This window comes from Argentina silus (assembly GCF_951799395.1).
Source record: "Argentina silus genome assembly, chromosome: 2".
In the NCBI taxonomy this organism is placed as follows: Eukaryota; Metazoa; Chordata; class Actinopteri; order Argentiniformes; family Argentinidae; genus Argentina; species Argentina silus.
The window spans coordinates 3,685,530-3,706,431 of record NC_139656.1 but is presented as its reverse complement, the minus strand read 5'-3'; the positions used below and the strand labels follow the sequence as shown (position 1 = coordinate 3,706,431).

The 20,902-nt window shown below is 44.4% G+C and overlaps 2 protein-coding genes across 2 annotated transcripts; one reads left to right on the top strand and one right to left on the bottom strand.

Annotated features, from left to right (window-relative positions):
- Positions 1-540: 540 nt before the first annotated feature.
- On the top strand, positions 541-3,626 carry LOC310819838 (uncharacterized protein). The gene is made up of 4 exons (XM_083691248.1): positions 541-613; positions 2,104-2,442; positions 2,720-2,805; positions 3,066-3,626. Exons 2-4 carry the CDS (start codon positions 2,244-2,246, stop codon positions 3,231-3,233), a joined length of 453 nt encoding a protein of 150 aa, XP_083547374.1. The 5' UTR covers positions 541-613; positions 2,104-2,243; the 3' UTR covers positions 3,234-3,626.
- A 48-nt stretch (positions 3,627-3,674) lies between these two features.
- On the bottom strand, positions 3,675-7,024 carry LOC310822044 (thiosulfate:glutathione sulfurtransferase-like; the record flags this gene model as incomplete). The annotated part of the gene is made up of 4 exons (XM_083694333.1): positions 3,675-3,748; positions 4,251-4,413; positions 6,050-6,166; positions 6,862-7,024. 4 exons carry the CDS (start codon positions 7,022-7,024, stop codon positions 3,694-3,696), a joined length of 498 nt encoding a protein of 165 aa, XP_083550459.1. The 3' UTR covers positions 3,675-3,693.
- Between the last annotated feature and the right edge of the window lie 13,878 nt (positions 7,025-20,902).

Sequence of the window (20,902 nt, the reverse complement as noted above, 5' to 3'; positions counted from 1 at the left end):
TTTCGGATAACTAGTGGTTTATTCCTTGCAGAGAAGCCTCTGTAGTTCGGCTGGTGATGTATTCTGCAGATGGTAGTCTCTGACACATTCACATCAGTTTGGGTTTTTCTTTGGTGAGAATTTGGTCATCCACTGTAGAAGTCTTCCTTGACCTACCAGCCCATTTGCGATTGCTGAGCTCACCAGTGCTTTTTTCTCTTTTTAGTGATGTTCCAAACTGTTGATTTTGACAAGCCTAAGGTTTTGGCTATGTTTCTGATGGCTGAGGGCTACTTTCTTGACTTTCATTGACGTGTCTTTGGTCCTCATGCTGACAGAATCAATGCTAGACATTGACAGCTCACACACGCGCACGCGCGCGCGCACACACACAGTTTTGATTTAAAAGGAACTAAAAGATTGTGGAAGGATTCAGAGCTGGCTGTAACCTTGCTAGTGGTTTCTGGGTGTATCATATTCATGTCTGGCCTGTCTATGGTTTCCTGTTTATACTTATTCTTAAGTGACTCTTTCCATTACCCCACATTGAACATCATGAGTGGCAGTCCACCTCACAGGTCCCTGCATCTCCACTGCTGGTTCTTAGCACCTCTTCTCCTGCTCTTCTGCTCTGGTAAGACTCTCAATACAACTGGAGAGACTCATTATGATAACACTATAATGTTCTGAGTTGGTATGTCTAGTCTGTCCAAGCTTGAAAGTTGCTGCATCTTAGATCGATCAAGGAGCGTAAGATAGTTAGTAAGCAATGTTAATAAATATAATAGGACTGGCTCTCTACTTGCGTAACTAGCCAAATATAATGAGCCTGAGGTTCATAGTCGGGACAACCTTTAAAACGTTATGGCCTATAACGAGAGCACCTCACTAGACTCTTTCAATGTCTACGTTAGTCGGGAATCAATATGCAAATAACTAGTTTAAGGAAGAGTCATTCCCCGTCATGCTATATGTACGTCGGAAATGTCCCTCCTAATTAGATTATAAGATTCTATTTGCAGGAATCGCAAGTATTTGAACACCAACCGGTGTATAAATCACAACTAAGGAACATAAAGTCATTTCTAGGCTTAACCTGGTCAATTATATTGCATACTTAGATTCTACCAGACTATCCTAGCACACAGATATATCTATTGTATTTTCGGACAAATGATAAAAGCGTCCCATCAAATTAGAGACAAGCAATAACGTAAGCAATTCTGTTTACTTCATGTCATACAATCAAAAGTGGAAATACATAAAATATAAAACACACCTTTGTAGGCATTCATAAACAGAGTCCTCCACAGGTCTTCAGTTGGGCGGTGTGATACCATGACCGTTGTAAAAACTGATTGACTGAATTCCCGTGGAGCATAATCAAAGACACAGCAAAATACTAGACGAAATATCACACAATAATGAAAATAACATAAAAATTCTACTCGTGAAACACACGTTAAAATAATGACTATACACACATCTATGAAACATTTAAATGTCATAATTGGAACAACTACATGAGGCAGGATGTGAAAAGGTCATGATGATTCAGTCGCCAGCAAGACGTTGTCCAGGCGCCCACTCTCCTGTGACACAATGAATCAGAAGAGTTGTAAAGTGATAACAGTTGATCAAGGCGATTCCTTTGGCTCATAAACACAGATAGCGGTCACAAATTTAGCCAAGCTGTATTTCTCACACTCATCATATTTTCAGACCAGTTTAATAATCAGCCTGTCTTTAAATTGACCCACATTACTCCCTGTGTACTCTTAGTATGTCTACTGTAGAATTAGTTGTATCATAGAATGGAAGTGGAGGTCTCATTAGGTAACACGGTCCACAGAAAACAAAGTAAGTATGCGAAAGAGACTGGAACACTACAGCTGAACTGTCTACGGGTAAAAAACAACAGCCTATACAGCCTTCCATTCTCAAAAAGCATCTTCATGAGGGGACCATTTCACTGCTCCATTTATTGAATCTTTTTTTCGTATAACTATTCTCTAATTTCCTCTGAGCATAGAGACAAATTATTGCAATTACATTTGTAGGCTTGTTGGTGTAAGACCAAATCCCATATCAATATATTAGAATTAATTGAATAACCCTGCCCAGCTCCCTCAGGTGCTCTGTCAGCGGAGGTTACAACATCTGGTAACATCACAGCAAAGATTGGTTCTGCTGTGACCCTGTCCTGTGAGCTGTCTGTGAAGGGGACTATTGTCCAGACGCAATGGTCCAGGTGTGACGGACGTATGGTTGTCGTTTGGAATGCAGACAAGGGAGAACATGTGGAGAAGAAATACATGGGCCGTGTCTCTGCTGTAACTCTTCATGGATACACTTTACTGAACACACAAAAAAATGACAGCGGACCATACTGCTGTACTCTCAACACCTTCCCCCATGGGAACCTGAAGGGGCACATTCATCTGTATCTGAGCGAGGACACAGGTATTGGCCACTTACAACCGACGACAAAACATAATTTGAATCTGAGTGAGGACACAGGTATTCCATCACAAAAAAAACGGCATGCACTGCACATATCTGTTGACTTCTATTGTTTCCTCAGACAGTAGGACAGTTCCTCTGAACCAAAATGACACCCACAGATACGTCCTACTTCCTTCTCACAATAACCCACATTTCAGCTAATCTAACTGTCGTAGCAAGAATGTAAACATTTTGTAAACTATTTTTTATGAGGTGTCTCTGTCTGTCTTATCAGAACCCCCTCTTATTCTGATTGTGGCGATTCTGAGTGGGATTCTGGGAGTGGCATTGCTGGCTATAGCAACACTGGTGGTCTGTAAGGTGAGAACGTCTTTCAGCTGCTGCCTATAATCAAACATCATAGTAACATAATGAGTATTGCTTTTTTTTCACATGGCTTGAAACCCCCCAATAAATCACAGAACGGTCTAGAGATAACATTCGCTGATGCCCTCAGGTGGCTAAAACTCTGAACTGCAGTTTAGCTTGAAAGCTGTTATTGATACAGCGTGTGATGCTTGTTTGTTATGCAACCACGTTTCCCTACTAAGCTTTTTACTGACACAATTTTACATCCATAGAGATGTAGAAGACCGACTCAGAAGGACACTCAGAAGAGCCAGGCTCATGCTCAACCACAGCAGATGAGTAGTGATGAGGAGGAAGAGGAAGAGGACAGTGGAATGGATTACTTGAATGTCACACCACTTCACCTCCCCAGAATTGGGGCCATAATCCAGGGGCCATAATCTACTCTAATCCACACACACATACACACACACACACACACACACACACACACACACACACACACACACACACACACACACACACACACACACATTAAAAACACCAACATTACACATTAGCACAGATAAATTGTGATCAAATATGTTTAATAATGTTATTTGTTGTTGATTATATATATGATAACAAATAAAGTAATGAACAAATCATGAATGACATAATCATCATCATAAGATATTGGAATTCCAGCGAGGGTGTTGCAGTGTTTCAGGTGTTCCACTGTTCATTGTATTACCTTGTGCTCTTCGAAACTGAATTTTGGTTTTCAGTTTGGCTCAAATTAATGCAATGGGGCTGCCAGCCAGCCACTTATAAACACAAAGTCACACCTCAATGATCTTCACGCCGAACCCCTCAATGATCTTCACGCTGAACCCCTCAATGATCTTCACGCTGAACCCCTCAATGATCTTCACGCTGAACCCAATCAATGTATCCTCCAGCAAAGTGACGAGCTCTAATAGGGAGGGGAAGTGAATGAGATTTACAGAGATATGTATCAACCTCGGCCTGAATCATAACTTCATATGGGAGCACTTTGGTGCAAGGCTCCCACCGACAGCTACATGATTTATGAGAACGTTCAAGTCACCGACATGTTTCCCAAATTAGGATTCTGCCCTCAATATTTATAAATATGACAGAAAGATAACATGACAGATCATGTGTGAAAGAGGTATAAATACAAATATTGAGCATCAGACCTGGGTCATATGGGTCTACTGTACATATATTTTCAAATACTTGAGCTGTGCTTGATTTAGTTGTGCTACCTGGTGCTGGTACAATGTAACCAACAAAATAGTCTCAAATGTGCCAACTTCAAGCTAAATCTTTCAAGCATCTGACATATGTTCTTGACCTAGGTCTGTTGAGCATGTGAGTTATTGTTATTGATCTGTGAGTGAATAAAAGAGATGGAGATTCATAGAAACATGCTGTAACACAAATGGTCTTACTTGCTGAAGCCCAGAGCCTGCATTATGCCCAGTGCAGTGTTACTCCGGCGCCCCCTCTGGCAGTAGAGCACAATGTCGGTATCTTTCTTTTGAGGGGCTCTTATACCAAATTTCTGTTTGAATTGATCTGGGGTCAGCCTCAGAGCCTCCTGTAGTGCCCCAACTAATAGAAACAACAGGAAGTCAAAATACAGTACACATTAAAGAAAGAGAGAGAGAGAGAGAGAGAGAGAGAGAGAGAGAGAGAGAGAGAGAGACACTGTGTGTGTGTGTGTGTGTGTGTGTGTGTGTGTGTGTGTGTGTGTGTGTGTGTGTGTGTGTGTGTGTGTGTTTGCAGGGCCTTAACTACCATTGAGATCACCAAAGTCATGTCCTCTATATTTTTTCTAATTTCAATTTTGACTCGAAGGTTTTGCATGTTTTTTTTTTATTATTAATGACATTGTAAACAATAAATAACTATGGGTGAAAATGTAAATATCTGATGCTCCCTTCCCTACTGTCCCCCCGATGCAAAATGAAAACAGATATGTGCTTCGTGGGTCACATCACTCACATTACACACAACTGTAGTGAAATGAATGCTCTCCTGCTTATTTTTATTTTTTTTAAATAATAAAACACTTGTAAATATGTCTCACAGCAAGCAGGATTTAGCAACAATGGTGCCTGATGGGTACAAACCAATGATCTTTAAATCAGCGGTGCAAACTCAAAAGACAGGATCGAGGGGCGCTTAGTGGCGTAGCACACTAATGCGCATACCACATAATCGCAAGGTTCCTGGTTCGACTCCGACCCTTGACATATCTTGCATGTCATCCCTCCTCTCTCTCACCCATCCTTCCTGTCAATCTCTACTGTCTCTATCCCAATAAAGCAGAAATGCCCTAAAAACATATATTTTTTAAAAACTACAGGATCGAAAAACAAGGCAAGACATTTTCATTTTCTCAGAACATCGGTCATATACACCTCCATGCACAGACAATTCTCTAACACACTGGACCATCTCAGGAACTGTCACACTTTCACGCCAAAATGACATCACAAGAGCAGACCAGGCTGTAGTGACATGTGCAGAGCCCACAGGGGTTCATCCGACAGGGTGAAGCAACCTGACTACAAACCAGGACAATCTGTGTGTGTGCAGGGCCGTAACTACCATTAAGGACACCATGTCAGCTGGACATGAGGGGGGACACATGTTGTAAGGGGGCCCCTCCAGGAAGACAAAAAAATAATACAAATAAAATAGCTTTAAATTAATTTCTAGCGACTTAGTTTAGATAATACATTTGCCAGAATTGGTTCTAGATTGCAGGAACACTGTTTCAGTGTTTGAGATATTCAAATGTACACCGGTAGGCCTAATAGATTTTCTTTATCTTGTACAATTGTATTCATTATTAAAAAAAACATGCAAAACCTTCAGTCAAAATTTCTAATTAGGAAAAAATACAGAGGACATGACCTTGGTGTCCTCAATGGTAGTGACAGCCCTGATCCCAGACGACAAGCAACTCCATTGAGCATTTAGTCTCGGGTGTATGCTTATAGATAATTTATGCAGAAAAATAGACATATTTTAGATAATAACTTTGGCAGAATTGATTCTAGATTAAAGGAAAAAGCTGTTTCAGTGTTTGAGAAATTCAAGACCTCCACCCTCCGACTTACGCACTTCATGTCCCCTCAGAAATTGACTCACTGTGTGTGTGTGTGTGTGTGTGTGTGTGTGTGTGTGTGTGTGTGTGTGTGTGTGTGTGTGTGTGTGTGTGTGTGTGTGTGTTACTCACGTGGGATATTGGTGGAGCCAGCAATATGTCCATCCTGAAACTCATCTGGATTGCGGACATCAAACAGCTGGATACTGCTGCTGGACAACATGGCCTTCAACTGATTATAAGACACCTCTGAATTGAAATAAAACAACATAAATAACAGCAATGTCAGTTAGGACAATATGTAGGATGAACATTCCAGAACATAGCGAACACTAAGTAACACTAATTCCACAAGTTTGAAGGTATACCTTATCAGATCTTTTATCAATGTCTATATATCTATGTAGATCTATAGCTCTACTGTCTATGCATGTCTATGACTATGTCTATGTCTAAACTCTGTCTAAACCCAAGTGTGCATTAGTCTTGCTGGGGGTTACGGGATGTACAGTGTCAGGGCCCATGTTTCAAAGTAGATTAGACTGTGTTGAAACCTTGAGCGGATGTCACGCACTCTGCTGTGTGGGTCTTTACTTTGTCAAAAATGACTGAACGGTCGATGACCTATTGTAACAACATCTATAAACTATGATTGCTGCCCTCCACTTTAACAAACTAGTATCTAGTACCATCTGTGAACACATATTCATTTCATATTTTTATTTGGGTGTTATATAATCACAACACCCAAATGAAAATACAACGTTATTACGAGCTCACAGATGGGGTAAGGCTATGGTAATGAACGTTTTAACTTGTTTTGATTTGATTTGAATTCACAATATTTACAAAAAGTGAATAGCCTATGGTGCGAAATAATATCCAGAGCTACAGCAGAATATAGCCATTTCCAGTAGCTAACTTCCGTGTGCTGAATCAACTACCTGTGGTCCAAGGCTCCTTATAAACTTCCCCAGAATTTAAATCACACGGGTGGTCGTGCGCGCCAGCACAGTAAGAACTCGCATCGTGTGTCTCCGCGACCACTGGTAGCTCCAGCAGCACCAGCAGTGACAGCGCGCAGACCCTGAAAAGTGTTACCTGCATCCTCAAACCTGAAAACTAAACGGTCAATTGTCCAGAGTTTGTAGTCGGCCACAAGCGTACGTGTCGAAGTTCACGGCCCTCTCTCTCCGCCCTACTTAAGTGGGAAAAGGAATCATTGATGACTCAATAGATGACTCAATTTTCCTTTATAAATGTAGGCTATTCCGCTGTACTAGTGTATACGCTACTGTAGTAAAACAAACTTCAGCCTTCAGACACAAGTATTTTATGTATTCTCTGTAGTGATGAATTGGCTGCACAAAGTAGTTGACTTAGATGAATAATCTCTATTGTGTTTTTGTCAATCTATACTGTGTTTCTGTCCATCCGTCAGTGAGTAACACAATTATTTCTATTAGGTAAAGGCATTGCTAACCGTGTCTGCAAGACAGGTGAGCATTGTGCAGTTGAAAAAGACCTAGTAAATAATCCATCAAATACAGACTACACTTTAAGGATTCTTGTTCTTATCCTATGAGAACAGAGTGCAATACACATCCTGTTCTCTGGTTTAGCTCTTCCTTGTCCTTTAACCTCATAGTCAGCCATTTCTGAAGGATGTAAAGCAGGTGTCATGGCAGTGGGGTGAGTAAGCAAAGAACGCCCTCCTCATCCATCCATTAAGTATATTGTAGAACCGTGAATCTGCTAGGAATTTTCTTACATGCTCTAGTCGTATAAACACATTTTGAAGGTACTTGTAGTATAGCACTTGAGTATCTATGAGTATGTAGAATAACGTATAGGCCCTTTACCAAGTGTGAATGATGAAAACTCATACTGTTATTCTCTCTATAATTTAGGAACACAGTGTCAATACTGTAGATGGACAACAGAGGGCACCCATTCCCATGAAATGTAGGCGAGTCTGTGACATGGACCTGCCCACACCTGTCTCAGGTGATCTATCACCAAGTGTCTGCCGCTTTACCGCTGTAGTAAATCAAATAAAGGTTTTCCTCTCTAAATGTAGGCTATTCCGCTTTCAATAACTAACTTTATAGTGTATACCCTACTGTAGTAAAACAAACTACAGCCTTCAGACACAAGTACTCTTCTCCCTATTTGTGTTTCCTTCTATATGATCAGAAGTCAGACTATAGAAATAAGGAAGTAAACTGTCACAGGCACACAGGTGTTTCTTGTTTTTGTTTTTAGGCCTCTGATCCGATCTCTGTTTTAAACTGTACAATTCTTTTTAAACTGTAAACTGTATATGTCTATGGAGGAAACTCAAACTTCAAACTTGGCTCTTTTAGGTCTTTTTCAGAATGTTTTTTATGTCACTGGGTGTGGTGTGTGTGTGTGTGTGTGTGTGTGTGTGTGTGTGTGTGTGTGTGTGTGTGTGTGTGTGTGTGTGTGTGTGTGTATCCACAGGTAAAGCCCCATGCAGAGGTAAAAGCCGGAAAGAAGTTAGATGTTTCAACGCCAAGACGTTCACAACCCAAGTTGTAGCAGGGACCAACTTCTTCATTAAGGTGTGCATCTTATTTTCCTAACTTTGTGCCTGTGTATGTATTTTGTACCTTTACGCTACTGCCTTGCATGACAGTACATTGACCAGCTTACTCTTCAGGATACTATATTGGTTTACTGTATGGGCAGAATCCTGTCTCTCCCACCTGCACCAGGGACAGGTAAGGGCAGATACAAGCTATAGACGGTAAATAGGGGACAAGTAAGGCACATTAGGCAAGTTAGGTAGATAGAGGACAGGCAGAGGTAGGGAGGGGGTATAAGCTATAGGTAGGGGCATTTAGGGACAGGCAGGGCAGATATAAGCTACAGAACGGGTAGAAACGGAGAAGGTGGGGGTAGTGGTCAGCCATGTACAGGGCTAGATGGGTGACAGAAGAACATCAACAAAATCACTGGAGTGCAACCAAGCTGCCCTCTTCTGGCAAACCTGCAGAACTGCAACCATAAAACACTGAGTTAACAGTTGAACTGCAGCCTACTCGCTATTATTCACACATGGTGAAATGGAAACTATTGATGAGTCACCCATATGTGGTGTGTGTGTGTGTGTGTGTGTGTGTGTGTGTGTGTGTGTGTGTGTGTGTGTGTGTGTGTGTGTGTGTGTGTGATGCAGTGCTGCTGTGACCTTGCCACTGACATAGAGCCTGAGCCTGTGGGTTGTGTAACGGCTGCCAGGCAACGCGGCAGGGCAGATGTGTCCTTGGGGATTACCTACTGCTACAATGTGTTTACTCCCCAATCCCTGCTATTTCACCTTTGACGTAGTAGGGTACACAGGCACTGTGACGTCATACTACAGTTACAAAAGTTTCTGCTTCTGTTGCCGTCAGCCATTACCGCTTGGTCACAACTCTGATCAGTTGATTAACGAGACATAATTCACCGACACACCGACGAGTTACCGAACGGCCAATCAACGAAAATATGGATCAAAAGGAGGTCAGGAACAGCGTGCAGGATCAAATACAGTCCAGCATATTTAAGGCTTATATAGTTAGCAGCGAATGGTGCAAAATGATCGTGCTATTTGTCATCCTCTGAAATGAATCGTTGTTTGCAAAAGTGCTTTAAGCATTCGTATGTAGATCATATAAAGCTGTTGGTCGTGCTAAAAACATACTGCTGTATCCAGGCCTATACTGTACAGTGTAACAACAGCTGTACAGTAAACAGGTGTCCTATGGTTGAGGTGTTTTCGACTGTTATTGTGAATTTGGATATTGTTTGATTCTCCTTGAACAAGATGTTGGCATCGCACATAATCTAGGCCTACATGCGATAATCCGATTTTATTTGAACGGTTTATGATTAAGAGCCAATTACTGTATGAATATATGGGCCTGAATATACGGTCATTATGTGTAAACAAGTACATACAACCAAAATGTATTTCGCTTAGTCTGTGTTGTAGTGATTTTGGATACCCGACTTTAAAACAAATAGGCCTACACGAATTTTGTGAAATATAATTATTATAATTATTATTACTTATTAGTTTATTATGTTTATTTTCCATGTCTTATTATAAATATCATTAGTTTAGACAAGTTGCCTGGTCCCGTGGTCACCATGGCACCGGCCGTATTGTGACGTCATCGTTATTTGATGACACCTGCTACTACGTCAGTAGGCCTAGAATCATGCAGCTCAAAAGCCGTCACTGCTTTGTTAAACGTGTTTTATGCTAAATTACAAAACGACTGTCTACGGTTCAAGTGCGTTTTCATATTTGCCTTGACAATGGCGAACAAAAAAGAGGTAACCATTTCGTGAATGTTTTATCGTGTTGATGTGACTGGATCTGATCATGTGTGATCTGATCCGTGTGTTTTCTTGAAGGCTAAGAAGAGGAAGAGTAGTGGCAAGCAGACCATGGTTGAGAAGGCCACCAACACAGGTTAGAGATTCTCTTTAGAATGTTACAATGCTTGTAAATCTCTTCAAACAGTATAAAATCCACACAATTATTAATTCAGATGATGTGTATTTGGATGAAAGAAGTTTATTATAAATGTTCCATACCAATTTAGTCTGTCTAACTAGATCTTTTTAACCAAGATATATTAGATAAAATAGAGTATCTACTTTTATCTAAACTTTTATGTTTCTCCTTGTATTTGCCAGCAGCTCCCTCCCCTCCACCTGGGCCCCGGTCTCCAGACAGGTTTGAGAACCGAGCTGCAGTGATTGAGCTCTTGGAGGAGAAGGCACGTCAGAGTGCCAACATCCCCTCAGACCAGGAAGAAGAGGTCTATCCCATCCTCATCGACTTCCTGAGGAGTCTGACCGACAAGTATGTTTAATGTCTCTCTGTAATGGAGGTTACTTTCAGAAAGGTTGTGCTCAGGGGAGGCTGGTGGAGGTAGAGATCGGAGGATGGGCTCATTGTAATGCATGGAATGGAATGAGGAACCCTAACCCTAACCCTCCACCAGCCTCCCCTGACTGTGCTGTATCTGCTGACATTGGTCTGATGTAACTGTTGAGTGTGTCTATGACAAAGTTAGTGGACATGATGTGGGTTGGGGTGCATCTTTTGTGTTTTCACTACTGTTGGTGTTGTGTGCTGTGTGTAGTGTTGGTGTTGTGTGCTGTGTGTAGCTTTGTTCTTTCTGTTGCCTGTCTTGTACATCTACCATGTTTGATGGAACACACAAAAAAGAAACAGCTGAAAATGTTTCCTTGTTTCTTTATCATTCAGGCAATGGAGAGTGATTCGTAAGGGCATGAGAGACCCTGTAAGTTGTGATTATGTGTGATAATTCAATCAATCAACCTTTATTTGTATAGCACATTTCATACACAAATGCAATACAATGTGCTTTGATTATAACATTCTCACCTATCAGTCCTGATTTGTTGTAAAAAATGTTTTTCCTAATGTGCCATACGTCATAACTTCACTAACTCATGCAATATGATGATGTTGTGTTCTCGTGGAACCACAGACGACCAGGATGCAGCTGGGCCGACTGTGCCGCAGGGTGGTGAAGGTCATCTGTGAGACGGCCTTCCGGGTCTTCCTGCCGGCCCTGGTGCACATCTTGGAGCAGAGCGACAGTGAGGAGGAGGAGGAGGCTTTAGCCCCCGGGCCCGACCCTGAGCGCTCCTCCAGTACCAACCCCCAGGACCAGGAGGCTGGGCCCACTCTAGTCTCCTCTCCCCCGAGGTAAGCTGTCAACCAGGGTTAATTTACACATCCACTTATGAAGTCTTTAGGGGGCTTAAGGTAGATATATTTGTTTAAATTTTTTATGGTGACCCATATTAAAATTTCAATTCTTATGTTTTTAGTTTTTAGATTGAATTTAAACTGTAATCGGACACATAACATCCTTTGCCAATGAAGTTCAGTTTGGAGGACCTGTTTTTCTTATTCACTAGTGCCCCCAGAGGACATGTTTGTGATGCAGTTTTAAAGGTTTATCAACTACAGCGTAGAAAGACCCTCATTGTTAGGCCTTATTAGGCTCAGGAGGTTTAAGACTGAAGCAAAATAGAACTTAGGAAAGGACCATTATCATTACATCCAGAAAAGGATTATTTACAAATGTTAACATATTTAGTGAATTTAAGATACAGTAATTGTGTGGCATAATGTTTCAGACATCAGACGCCTGTAGTGTTCATGTTTGTGTTTGTGTTTGTAGCTCCAAGACGTCACTGCAGAGGGTACCTGTGAGAGACCCCCTCAAGGTCTACTTTGGGGTGACTGCAGACACCATACTCCAGGCCCTGGGTGACGACACATCTTCCTCACCTGAACTGACCAGAGCTCTGGTGAGGGAAACACTCAGCCAGCTGAACTCCGCCTTCTCGGTGGTCGTGGCCTACACGCCCTCTGGAAGCTCCTCCCCAGTGATGACTGAGAGGAAGAACACCATGCCAGCCACAGAGGAGATGGTGCGCGTGATCTCTGGCACTCTCCAGGCGTTTGGGGTCACTGAACAGGGTCCGTCAGCGTCGCCACCCCCGGCAAAGGTAAGTATGGAGGTAAGTCAAACGATTCTTGCTCCGATGACAGGTGAGGTAATGGCCGCTCTTGTTGAGACCATGGAGAGCTGCAAGGAGACACTGGGAGGAGGACATGACGCAGCGGATATGCTCAGGGAGGTGGCACTAAAAATACAGATGTTGTCCCAAAGTGATGACCAAGATGGCTCATATCAGGGAGGCTCACATTCCTCAGAAGAGACCAGAATCACCCTCTGTGATTCTGGAGCCTCTGCGGATATGGTGAGCCAGAATGGCCTAGCTATTATCGGGAGTCGGGAGTTCCACACAAAAGCCTCAAAGGCTGTCAGTGGAATTCTCCGGAGAAGAAGTGGATCTTCTCATAGCGGCTCTGTGCAGTCATCCCAGCCTGCCTCACCATCCTCACCATCTGCCATTAATGCTTTCAATGCTGATTGTGACGCAGAGGCAAACAAGATCATCGATACATTTGTGGCAGATGTCAAGGATGTAGCAGCACAGGCCGTGGAGGCGGGGGACAGCACAGTGCAGGCTGGAGGCAAAGGTCACGATGCCACGTCCTCCGTTGACCGGCCCGGTGGACGTCCCAGCAGGAGGCAGAGGGTCTTCTCTGCCACATTAAGGCTGTACAGCAACCTGCAAAGTAAAGTGGCAGAGTTATTCAACATGGGCTCTGCCACCGGCGGAGCAGATTTGATTTTGTCATCACCCCTCGAGGAACCCCGACAGGACGTCAGCTCTGTGGACGTAGAGACCCTCTCTTTGAGTGAGTGTTCTCAGCCGCTTAGGGCTGGATGTGACTCCCAAACCCACCTCGACGAGAGCACCATGGAAGTCATTGGGGGGATACTGACTACATTTGAGTCAATGGCAAAAGAGTCTGAGTCATCTATCGGGAGGAGGTCTTCTGAGGAATCCCTTGCGGCTGGTGTTTTTGTGGGGGATGTGCTATACCAGCTAAGGGTTTTCACACCCTCAAACAGCCTCTCCCCCTCAGAGGAAATGCTTTCTAGCATTCAATCCTCTTACAGATTGTCCCCCGAACTTAGTGCAAAGCCTAGTTTTACCAGCACCAAGCTCCAAAGCAAATCCTCTGCCCCCTCGATTCCAGCTGTTGATAGACTCTGTAGTGAGGGGTTTAAAAGTAAGGCCACTAAGTCAGTGAGCGAGGTGCTTATTAGATCTCTTAGAGATGTATCCGTTCAAGTGTTCACCAATAGGTCTGAGCCGTCCATCCGTCTGCCAAGCCAGACCAGCCTGAGCCCCCTGGTTGTGGAACGTGAGGCCTCAGAAATCATTGAGACGTTCGCCTCTGATTTTAAGGCGGTTTCCCAGTCAGCTTGGCCTGGTATAAAATCTTTACCCGTCGTTATCAGTCTCATTAAGACACTACAGGATAAGCTTAGAAGGTTTTATTTGCGTTATGGGGTCATGGCTCATAATCAGGTCCCACTTCAGGGAGAAGAGCCTCTGGTGTCAGCTGAAGTTAATGCTGCCTCTGTTTTAAATTCTAATAGAAAGTCCCCTCAGTTGAGCATGAGCCAGCCTCTTCTATCAGGGGTGGGGTCAGGGGTCATGAGGGGTCAGGAGTCATCTGGAGCGGTGCTCCGTAGGGGGCATAGCGAGCCTCTCAGAGGGTCCTCCCAGGTCAATCAGGTGTTCCTGGACACCCAGACTAAAGAGGTGGTCCGCAGGCTTGTGGTGTTGGTTAGGTCAGACGTGTCAAAGGGGAAGGGGTCATCCTCTGTGCCAATGACATGGTCTAATGAGTCCCTGGTGATCTCACGGTTTGTTGAGGGTATCTTTGACTGGCTAGAGGACATTTCCTCCTCCGAGTCGACGTCATTGGAGGGTGTGAATGTTACTCCAAATAAGATAATTAGAGAGACTGACATCTGATAGGTTTAAAAGGAGGGGAACTCGCGCTGTGAGGAAGCTCCTCATTAAGTTGTCAAGGTGCTTAGACTCTGAGTCCCTCACCAGTGGGGTCAGCCGCTCCCATTTGGACCTTTTACAAGGTTCCTCCTCCACGTCCACTGCCAGTACAGACTCTGTAGCACAGGATGTTCTTGGCACCGTTGTTGATGGTGTAAAAGGCCTTTTCCAGAGAGGCGAATCTTCTACCACAGTTGGGCCCACAGACTCTGTCCCAGAGGCCTTTGAGAGTGGGATTGTTGTGTCTGAGATGGACATTTGGTCCATGGCACAAAGGTTATACAAGAGTCTGCAGCATAAGTTGAGCGATTTTCTATCCAAGCAGCCCCAGCCCAAAACCCAAATAGCTACGTTAGCGCAGGCCAAGAAAAGCGTTAGCCAGATCCTGGGTGTTGTTCAGGATGAAATATCCAAGTCAGACCTGTTGAATAGGACAGGGGAGCTCTCTGGGTTATATAGCTTGGTGGGAACAATGCTGGAGAAATTGGATACGGTTTACTGTGAAGACAGTGAACTTAGACCCACCTCCTCTATGTCCACATCTTCCTCTAAAACACTGAGGTCAGAGAGGATGTTGGAAGATATGTCTTTCACACTCCCTGGGACGCCCTCTCCATCTGACCTGCAAAACCTCATAAGTTGCCCTATTGTGCGTAGCTCAACGATTGGCATGAGCGATGATGATGATGATGATGATGATGATCATGAAAAGAATGATTCAGTGCTGGAATCATCATTGGGTGATGCTAGGAACACCATGGCTGCCATTGTGGACACCATGTTCAATCCTGCAGAGCTGCAGCAGGCCTCTTCCCCTTTGTCTGACCTCACTGCCCCTCTGGGTAGACTGGAGGAGCTCCTGTCCCAAGGGAAGGTCCAGGCTCTGTCCTGTGACCTGGTCGACCAACTGAAAACCCTGGTGATTGAACAGAGAAACATCTCTCTGCACCATGTGGGAGCTGGCAGAAGTCTCTCAGACTCTGTGCTGTTAAAATACACACAGAGAGGAATAGTTACAAGGGGGTTCTGTCCCTCTGAGGTGATCTACGCTTTCGCTGAAGAGTCTGTGAAGAGTCTGTTGGCTACTCTCCTCATCCCTCCCACGTCCTGGGCCTTGGATACGAAAGCCTCTTCCTCCAGTGTCTCCTCCAGCCACGGAAGCTCCATGGTCTCCAAGAGCAGCTCACAGACCTACAACCGGACTGTGAATCTGTTCACGAGGGCCATGGTCCAACAAGTTCTGGAAACGGTCTCTCTGGAGTCAGAGTCGCCAGAGGAGCCCGGGAGGGTGACACCTCTGGGTAAAATGATTGACGGCTTTCAGCCTGTCACATGTTCCCCCTGCCCCACCCTCTTTGGTACCGGTGGGTGCCAGAGTAGCGTGAAGGCTAGCAGCTCTTTAGCATCAGAGTCAGGTATGTGTGTGTCACCGACTGGATCTGAGGGTGAGGCTGAGAAGGCCCAGGCTGAGCCCAAAGGAAAGAGGAGGTCCAGGTTCCTCAGATTCCTCCCTAAGCTCAGCCAGCTCAAGACCGGCTTCAAGGTAAACCGGATTTTACTATACTTTATACATTTCAGTCCAAGTTTGACTTTGTAAAGTTTACGACTGTTAAATGTTATCTGTCGTCTATGTACACAATCTCCTCTTATACACAGTATTTTAGGAGTTAGGATATCTTACCAATTCCATTTATTACAGATAGGCCTATCATTGCCATGCTACTTTGTTTTCTAATACTTTCTTTCTTTCACAGCGCTCCAAGAAGAGCAACAAGAAGGACAACCAGGCCCCAGAGGCAGCACAGGAGCCGAAGGTTCAATGCTGCATCCGTAAGTCCATTTATAGGAAGATCCTTCTGCTTTAGGGTTGATATGAGTTCAACAATATTACTACACTTATCAATCCAGTCTAAGACTAAATGTAATCATTGTAAAACAAAGTTCTGTGTTAATTCTGTGTCCTATTAAACTTAATGACACCTCTCTCTCTCTCTCTCTCTCTCTCCCCCCCCCCCCACCTCCCTCTCCTGTGTGTCTCTAGCAGCCATCTTCAGGAGGATGGTGTCAGCTGTCAGTAAGGGCCTGTGTTACCCCTTCAAGAAGACCTCTAAGAAGACCCAGAAGCCCACTTAAATCATTCAGTAAATGTGTTTGTGTTGCATTCAATCTATTGTATTCCTTGTCTTTTCTTATTTTATAGTGGATTGAATCATGCACATGTGTACCAGTGTGATTCATTGAAACACACACCACATCATTCTGTCAGTACATGCATTAAGGGTGAAACATAGAGCACTTACCATTACCAAATACCAAAGTCATGTCCTCTATATTTTTTCTAATTTCAATTTTGACTGGAGGTTTTGCATGTTTTTTTATTATTATTAATGAAATTGTAAACAATAACGGGTGAAAATGTAAATATCTGATGCTCCCTTCCCTACTGTTCCCCCGATGCAAAATGAAAACAGATATGTGCTTCGTGGGTCACATCACTCACATTACACACAACTGTAGTGAAATTAATGCTCTCCTGCTTAAAAAAAAAAAGGATTGAGGGGCGCTTAGTGGCGTAGCACACTAATAAAACAAAGATCTAGTGGTTTTAACAACATATAGTAGGCCTACTGTGTCTGTAAATGTGGGTAGGTTGACAGCAGAAGTATGCCGGATTGGTACAGTTAATAGTCAACCATAATCATCAACCATAAACTAAGGAATAACTATAAGGAATATTGCGGTAAGAAATTGTGCATCAGTCTTGCTGGGGGTTACGGGATGTACAGTGTCAGGGCCCATGTTTCAAAGTAGACTTGACTGTGTTGAAACCTTGAGCGAATGTCACACACTCTGCTGTGGGTCTTTACTTTGTCAAAAATGACTGAACGGTCGATGACCTATTGCAACAACATCTATAAACTATGATTGCTGCCCTCCACTTTAAACGGACTAGTATCTAGCACCATCTGTGAGCACATATTCACGTCATATTTTTATTTGCAACACCCAAATGAAAATACAACGTTATTACGAGCTCACAGATGGGGTAAGGCTATGGTAATGAACGTTTTAACTTGTTTTGATTTGATTTGAATTCACAATATTTACAAAAAGTGAATAGCCGATGGTGCGGAATAATATCCAGAGCTACAGCATAATATAGCCATTTCGAGTAGCTAACTTCCGTGTGCTGAATCAACTACCTGTGGTCCAAGGCTCCTTATAAACTTCCCCAGAATTTAAATCACACGGGTGGTCGTGCGCGCCAGCACAGTAAGAACTCGCATCGTGTGTCTCCGCGACCACTGGTAGCTCCAGCAGCACCAGCAGTGACGGCACGCAGACCTTGAAAAGTGTTACCTGCATCCTCAAACCTGAAAACTAAACGGTCAATTGTCCAGAGTTTGTAGTCGGCCACAAGCGTACGTGTCGAAGTTCACGGCCCTCTCTCTCCGCCCTACTTAAGTGGGAAAAGGAATCATTGATGACTCAATAGGATTTCCTCTATAAATGTAGGCTACTCCGCTGTACTAGTGTATACGCTACTGTAGTAAAACAAACTTCAGCCTTCAGACACAAGTATTTTATGTATTCTCTGTAGTGATGAATTGGCTGCACAAAGTAGTTGACGTAGATGAGCCTATATCCCCCCGGATGCTAATGCTAAGATTGCCATGAAAGAACTGCATACTGCCATTAGTAAACAACAGACTCTGCATCCCGAGGCAGCCTTCATTGTTGCGGGTGACTTCAACCACTCCAATTTAAAGACTGTACTTCCCAAATTCCACCAAAATGTCTCATGCCCCACCAGAGGAGACAGGACATTGAACCATGTATATACCAGCATGGCTGGTGCTTACAAAGCCGTTTCCCTCCCCCACCTAGGTCAATCTGATCAACTCTCATTGTTCCTACTGCCCAAGTATTCAGCACTCATCAAACGGGTGAAACCTACAGTGAGGACAGTCAAGGTCTGGCCAGAGGGAGCTGACTCAGCGTTCCAGCAGCGTTTTGAAAACACTGACTCGGGTGTGTTTGCCACACAGGCCACCCATGACTCCCACACGGACATTGACTCATATGCCTCCTCTGTTTTGGACTACATCAATTCCAACATCAATAGTGTCACCACACTCAAGCGGATTACCACTTTCCCTAATCAGAAGCCATGGATGAACAGTGAGGTCCGACTCCTGCTGAAGGCACGCGACATTGCCTTCAGATCAGGGGATGGTCGGGCCTATAGCTCATCCAGGGCTAACCTGCAGAGGGGCATAAAAAAGGCCAAGCACAACCACAAGCTAAGGATCGAGGATCACTTCAAGAACAACTCTGACCCCCAACACATGTGGCAAGGCACCCAGGCCATCACTGACTACAAACCCACTAACACCTCACCCCTCTCCATCGACGCCTCCTTGCCTGATGAGCTGAACCACTTTTATGGCCGCTTTGACAGGGACAACAAGGAGGTGGCCATCAAGGCTGTGCTCCCTGCAGATCACCAGCCCACCCGACGTGTGTGCGGCACTGAGCAGGACTAATGCACGCAAGGCTGCTGGTCCTGATGGCACCCCCGGACGCGTCCTCAGGGCCTGTGCTGTGCAGCTGACTGAGGTTTGGACTGACATATTCAACATGTCCCTAGCCCAAGCAGCTGTCCGCGCGTGCTTCAAAACCACCTCCATCGTGCCGGTGCCAAAACACTCCACTGCAACGAGCCTAAATGACTTCCGCCCAGTCGCACTCACATCCATCATCATGAAGTGCTTCGAGAGGCTGGTCTTAGCTCAACTCAAGACCTGTTTACCACCCACACTGGACCCCTTCCAATTCGCCTACTGGCAGAACAGGAGTACAGAGGATGCCATCTCAACGGCACTTCACTCCGCCCTGTCCCACCTCGACAATACCAACACCTATGTGAGAATGCTGTTCATTGACTTCAGTTCAGCTTTCAACACCATCATCCCCTCCAAACTGATCACCAAACTCAATGAACTGGGCATCAATACCTCCCTCTGCAACTGGATTCTGGACTTCCTAACCAACAGGCCGCAGTCTGTTAGGCTACACAACCACACCTCCTCAACCCTCACTCTGAACACCAGCGCTCCACAAGGCTGTGTGCTGAGCCCCCTCCTTTACTCCCTCTTCACCTACGACTGCACAGCTGTACATGGCTCAAACACCATTGTTAAGTTCACAGACGACACAACGGTGATTGGTCTCATCAGCAACAACGATGAGTCGGCCTACAGGGAGGAGGTCCAGCACCTGACAGTGTGGTGCACCGACAACAACCTGGCTCTCAACACCAGGAAGACCAAAGAGCTCATTGTGGACTTCAGGAAGTCAAAAGCTGGCACACACTCCCCCATCCTCATCAACGGGACTGAGGTGGAGCGAGTCACCAGCTTCAAGTTTCTGGGTGTCCACATCTCTGAGGATCTCTCCTGGACCCTCAACACCTCTACCCTGATTAAGAAGGCTCACCAGCGTCTCTTCTTCCTGAGGAGACTAAAGAAGGTCCATCTGTCTCCTCCGATCCTGGTGAACTTCTACCGCTGCACCATCGAGAGCATCCTCACCAACTGTGTCACAGTATGGTATGGCAACTGCTCTGCATCTGACCGGAAAGCACTGCAGAGGGTGGTGAAAACTGCCCAACGCATCACCGGTTCCTCACTCCCCTCCATTGAGGCTGTCCAGGGCAAACGATGCTTGCGTAAGGCACGCAGCATCGTCAAGGACACTTCTCACCTCAACCATAGACTGTTCACCCCACTCCCCTCCGGGAGGCGCTACAGGTCTCTCCGCACCCGAACCAGCAGGTTCAGAGGAAGCTTCTTCCCTGCGGCTGTCACCCTACTGAACTCCAACTCTGCACCTGTACATACTGTATCCTCACTTGTACACACTGCTCTTACTACATACCACTGCTCTTCTGTACATATCTGTCTATACTGTTCAAAATCTGTCTATATTGTTCATAATGCACATATCTTATATTTTTCTTTTAATACTACTGTTAATACACTGTACATCTGTACATACTGTACATACCTGTTTATACTGTTCATACGGCATTCCATATTTATTCTGCTATTTACTCTAATGTTACTATTAAGACATATATACTGCTTATACTGCATTGCCTATACAGCTCATATGCTGCTTACACTGTTCATACTGCATTCTATTTATTCTGCTTATAATGCTACTGCTAATTCATATACTGCTTACACTGCACTACCTATACTATACTGCACTACCTGTATATACTGTTCACACTGCACTTTTCTGCTTTTTTGCACTTCTGGTTAGACGCTAACTGCATTTCATTGTCTCTGTACTTGTACTATGCACAATGACAATAAAGTTGAACCTAATCTAATCTATTGTGTTTTTGTCTCTCTATCTATACTGTGTTTCTGTCCATCCGTCAGTGAGTAACACAATTATTTCTGTTAGGTAAAGGCATTG